Genomic DNA, 4437 nt, shown 5'->3' with positions numbered 1-4437 from the left:
GTACCACATCCAAGAGTTTGGCAATACTCATCAACAACCACGAAATAAACATGAGCTATTTAACCATCGACATTCGTCTCCTAGGAATTGCATCATGCGTATATTTGGTGTCTTTAAGTCACGCTTCACTATTTTTAAAAGTCAACCTCCTGGATTTTCATATGAGACTTAAAAGAAAATGGTACTTGCATGTGTGGGTTTACATAACTTTTTGAGTTTTGAGGGCTCACGAGATGATTTTGATACTTCTGACCTTCCTTGTGAGCCACCACGTAATATTACTTCTCCTCGTGCTGATTCTGATGAGGAGGATGTACTACAAAGTCAGCAAACACAACGCACAGCAGCAGGAACATGGCGTAATTCTATGGCAGAAAGCATGTGGAATGATGGGATACATATCTCTCAAGGAATATAGCTCTTAAGAAAGTAATTTAATATAGTTTTTATATGGTTGAACACTGGTTATTTTCTTTTATGTACTTGAACATTGGTTATTTTCATTTACGTGCTTCAACACTAGTTATCTTCTTTTATGTGGCATTGTTTAAGCTATTTAAACAAATTAAATGAGGTGTTTGGTTTTGTTGTTGTTATTCGCTAGTCAAAATGAGGGTGATTTTTCAAATTAATGTTTATCATTTGCTAAAAATTATTATTTAACATAATAATCTAATTTAAAATGGTAAGTTTAAATAATTCATGAATTTAAACTATAGTATGAGAATCCGACAATCAGTCCACAATTCCAAAGCAAAAGTTCACAAATCCAAAGTGGAAGTTCAAGAATCCAAACCAAAAGTTCAAGAATTTTACTCGAAGTTTAAAACCCAAACCAAGAATCCGGGGCTCTAACTAAGAATTCCTATTCCAAATCCTAATCCAAGAAAATCGGATTTATGGATAATTGTGCGAGTCCAAATTAACAATCCGCAACGAATAACACCCCCTTAGTTTAATATAATCGACCAAGGCAACAAAATATGGTGGAGCACGTATCACAAAGCAAAATAGATATTAAAATTACCCATAAAAAAATCTACATCTCTGTAGAGTAGAGAACTTTCCACATTAGCGGACATACTCCCTGACCAATGTTACATTAAACGCTGGGCGCTTCTAGGCGTCGGACTTGGCGCCCAGCGCTTAGTCGTCTAGGCGGGCGCCTCAGCGGTTTCTGGACGTTTTTTTTCTTTCTTCATTTAAGTGGTGATCGATGAGGTTTTGCTGAAGGTCGGAGGAGGTAGTGGGGATGTTCATATTTGGAGGTTAATGGAGTGTGGAGGATGTGTAGGCTACGACACATAAAATCACAATCAAGGTCTACATGGTGCAATCCACGTAAGCAGACAATGCTCCCCTAAACGCTCGTAAAATCTAGATGGGCAGCCTAAATACCGCCTAGGCGCTAGGCGCTAGTTAGGCGGCCTAGGTACCGTCTAGGCCTAGGCGTACGCCTAAGCGGACTAGGCGAAGGTTTTTTAAAACAGTGTCCCTGACAAATGTATCAATGTAGCATGTACCAGGGCTCCAATATAAGGTTTGGTTTTAGATTCAAATTCCTAGAATTTCCAAAGCAATATTGTTTGTGCAGATCCTGGAACATAGCATCACCCTCTCAACATCAGTTTATAAATAAAACAATTTACGATAAGAAAAATAAACCTTAAGAGGTTTTTGCCTACTGCCTTTTCACCTCAAGAAGTGCCAAGTAATGCGTCTACAGAATCTCAATATGATAAACTTTGCGTCATATTATGCACACTTCATTGCATATTGTCAAAATTCGAAAGTGGCAACATCCAAGGGCCCTTTTACTTCACATCTGTTGACAACATGAATCAAACTATCCAGGCTTAAAGTTCAGTATTTCTTACATGCCTATATGTAATCTCATTATTCATATAATTCTTGCACCTTAGGCTTGGTTTGCTAGGACCGTAGGAAGGGAGGTAGATTCATACAAATCTTGCACCTTAATTTAGTAACAAATCACTCCTACTGCAAAAGACATAGTATGGAAAGATTTGTATCCTTTTTTAACTTTCGATAGGCTGCTCGTGAAAATGAAGATTCTGATAAGACCATAGTTTGTTACATCCAGGTAGGTTCATATAGAATAGTTACTGACCATCTATTTGTTAACTTTGTAATCGAGCCATATAATTAAAAACTGACATCAATTGAACTCCATTTGGAGAAAGGTCGTCTGTTGATAGTATTTGGAGAAAAATGAAATACATGGATTTGACCCTCCAGTAACTGTTCAAAAATGTAGAAACCAATTTAGTCTACAGGGATATTAGAGATCAAACACCTCCAAAATGTTGCACGATTAAGAACGCTAATTATTAGTTCAACAACACTGATTAATACAAACTAAAAAGTGAGCAAGCTATTTTGGTGGAACCTTCAGCACCTATTCATGCATTTTACTGCCCTAGCTTGCACTAATCAGCTAGATACGAGTCATTTTATGACCAACTAGTTCCAAATTTTGATCCTAATCAAAGTACACAAGCACAACAAACAAATGTCATCAAATGACTAACATTCATATAATTTTCCAGTAGTACTTTTATTCAAATGACTAACATCTCCAAGGATCCCATGGTTTCTTGTACAGATAATAAGATTTGCATTTCTATCTACACCTTTGGACTGAACCCAACTTCAATTTGCTTGCATGATCGCATGAAAACACATACAGACAACAATTCTACATACAGAAAACAATTCTACACTCAATAATTTAAATACATGTAACAGTTGAGCATAAATAACGACCTCTGGTGTCAATTTAGCATATGCCAGACTTCTGATTACTCTGTGTTCTTCATATTTATTGAGGAATAAGGAGATGGGGAGACGTGTGTGTGTGTGTCTGTGTATTCTTACTTAGGACTTACGTATCAGTTGACCCCTTGTTCAGATATTCATCCGCTTCTCAACTGAAAAGAGAACTCCATTAAAAAAAATATTAAGCGGCATGGAACAGTTTAGATCACAATTTGTCGAGTAAAACGTTAAAAAAAAGAAAAATGTTATAGGCAAAGAATTTCATAAAGCAGAATAGCCAGGACATCATAATAAAACTAGCCCAATTGTGACCGAAACATGATACGATTACCAATCACCAATTATTATCCCATAACATGATAATAAAACTTGCCCAATAGTGACCGAAATCATATTCAACTCTAACTAACAACTAACAAACAAATAATATCCAAATATAGAAATCGCCTCATAACAAAAACTAATCTACTACCAACATTCAAATCAAATTATCTTAAATTACTCCAAACCTTTCGTTGCCTCAAAATCAGGGGTTCCTAGCTTGGAAATCCTTCATGAAATCAACGAGCTTCTGCACTCCAGCCAAAGGCATTGCATTATAAATTGAAGCACGAACTCCCCCAACAGACCTATGGCCCTTAAGCTGAACCATCCCCTCCTTCGCTGCCTCCTCAATGAACTTCTTCTCAAGCTCAGACCTCTTCAATGTAAACGGCACATTCATCAGAGACCTCACCGATTTCTCCACCGGGCAAACATAAAAACCTCCACTCCCATCAATAGCATTATACAAAATCCCAGCCTTCTCCTGATTCTTCTTCTCGACCTCCTTCAACCCCCCCTGAGCCAACAAGTCCTCAAACACAAGCCCACACATATAAATCGCAAAGCACGGCGGCGTATTATAAAGCGAGTTGCTCTCATCGTGTATCTTGTAATCAAGCATCACCGGCGTAATAGGCTGAGCTTTTCCAATAAGATCTTTCCTCACAATCACAATAGTAACCCCCGACGGCCCCACATTCTTCTGAGCCCCAGCATAGATGATACCAAACTTGGAAACATCAACAGGCTTGGAACAAAAGTTGGAAGACATGTCGGCGACCAAGATCGAATCTTTATTCTTGGGCGTCGGGTAGTCCTTAAACTCAACCCCGTGAATCGTCTCATTAGCGCAAATATGAAGATAACTGGCATCAGGGTTTTGCTCAAGGGCGTCAAAAGACGGAATGGACGTATACTTGCTCGATTTCCCGGTCCAGATCAGGTTAGGGTTGCAAAACTTACCGGCCTCTTTGTAGGCCTTGTCGCCCCAGGGACCGGTGACCGATGCAAATCGGCGGGGGCGAGCGCGCGAAGAGCAGAGGTTCTGGCAGGGGGCACGCGCGGCGAACTGGGCGTGGTGGCGCGCCTGAGGGAAGAGCGCGGAAGTAGCCGTCGCGGGACGGAGAGGAGGAGGCGGAGCGTCCGCACCTCGGCCTTCTTGATTGACGCGAGTCAGAACTCTTTGCCGCGGTGCGGACATACTCCATGATGGCACATGCCGGAGGAGCGTGAAGTTCGAAGAGCTCGATTGCGGCCTGAGGAGGACGGATTCAGGGAGGGTGGCGGGGCCCGCGGCGAAAAAAAAAAAAAAAA

The 4437-nt window shown here is 40.3% G+C and overlaps 1 protein-coding gene across 1 annotated transcript; it reads right to left on the bottom strand.

Moving 5' to 3' along the window:
- On the bottom strand, positions 2554-4157 carry LOC109843911 (phosphoserine aminotransferase 2, chloroplastic-like). Its single transcript, XM_020412885.1, has 2 exons — positions 3309-4157; positions 2554-2951 (listed from the first exon to the last, which is right to left on the bottom strand). The coding sequence occupies exon 1, from the start codon at positions 3893-3895 to the stop codon at positions 3326-3328; it is 570 nt and encodes a 189-aa protein (XP_020268474.1). The 5' UTR covers positions 3896-4157; the 3' UTR covers positions 2554-2951; positions 3309-3325.

Source organism: Asparagus officinalis, chromosome 5 (assembly GCF_001876935.1).
Source record: "Asparagus officinalis chromosome 5, Aspof.V1, whole genome shotgun sequence".
In the NCBI taxonomy this organism is placed as follows: domain Eukaryota; kingdom Viridiplantae; phylum Streptophyta; class Magnoliopsida; order Asparagales; family Asparagaceae; genus Asparagus; species Asparagus officinalis.
This window is presented reverse-complemented; position numbering and strand designations above follow the sequence as displayed.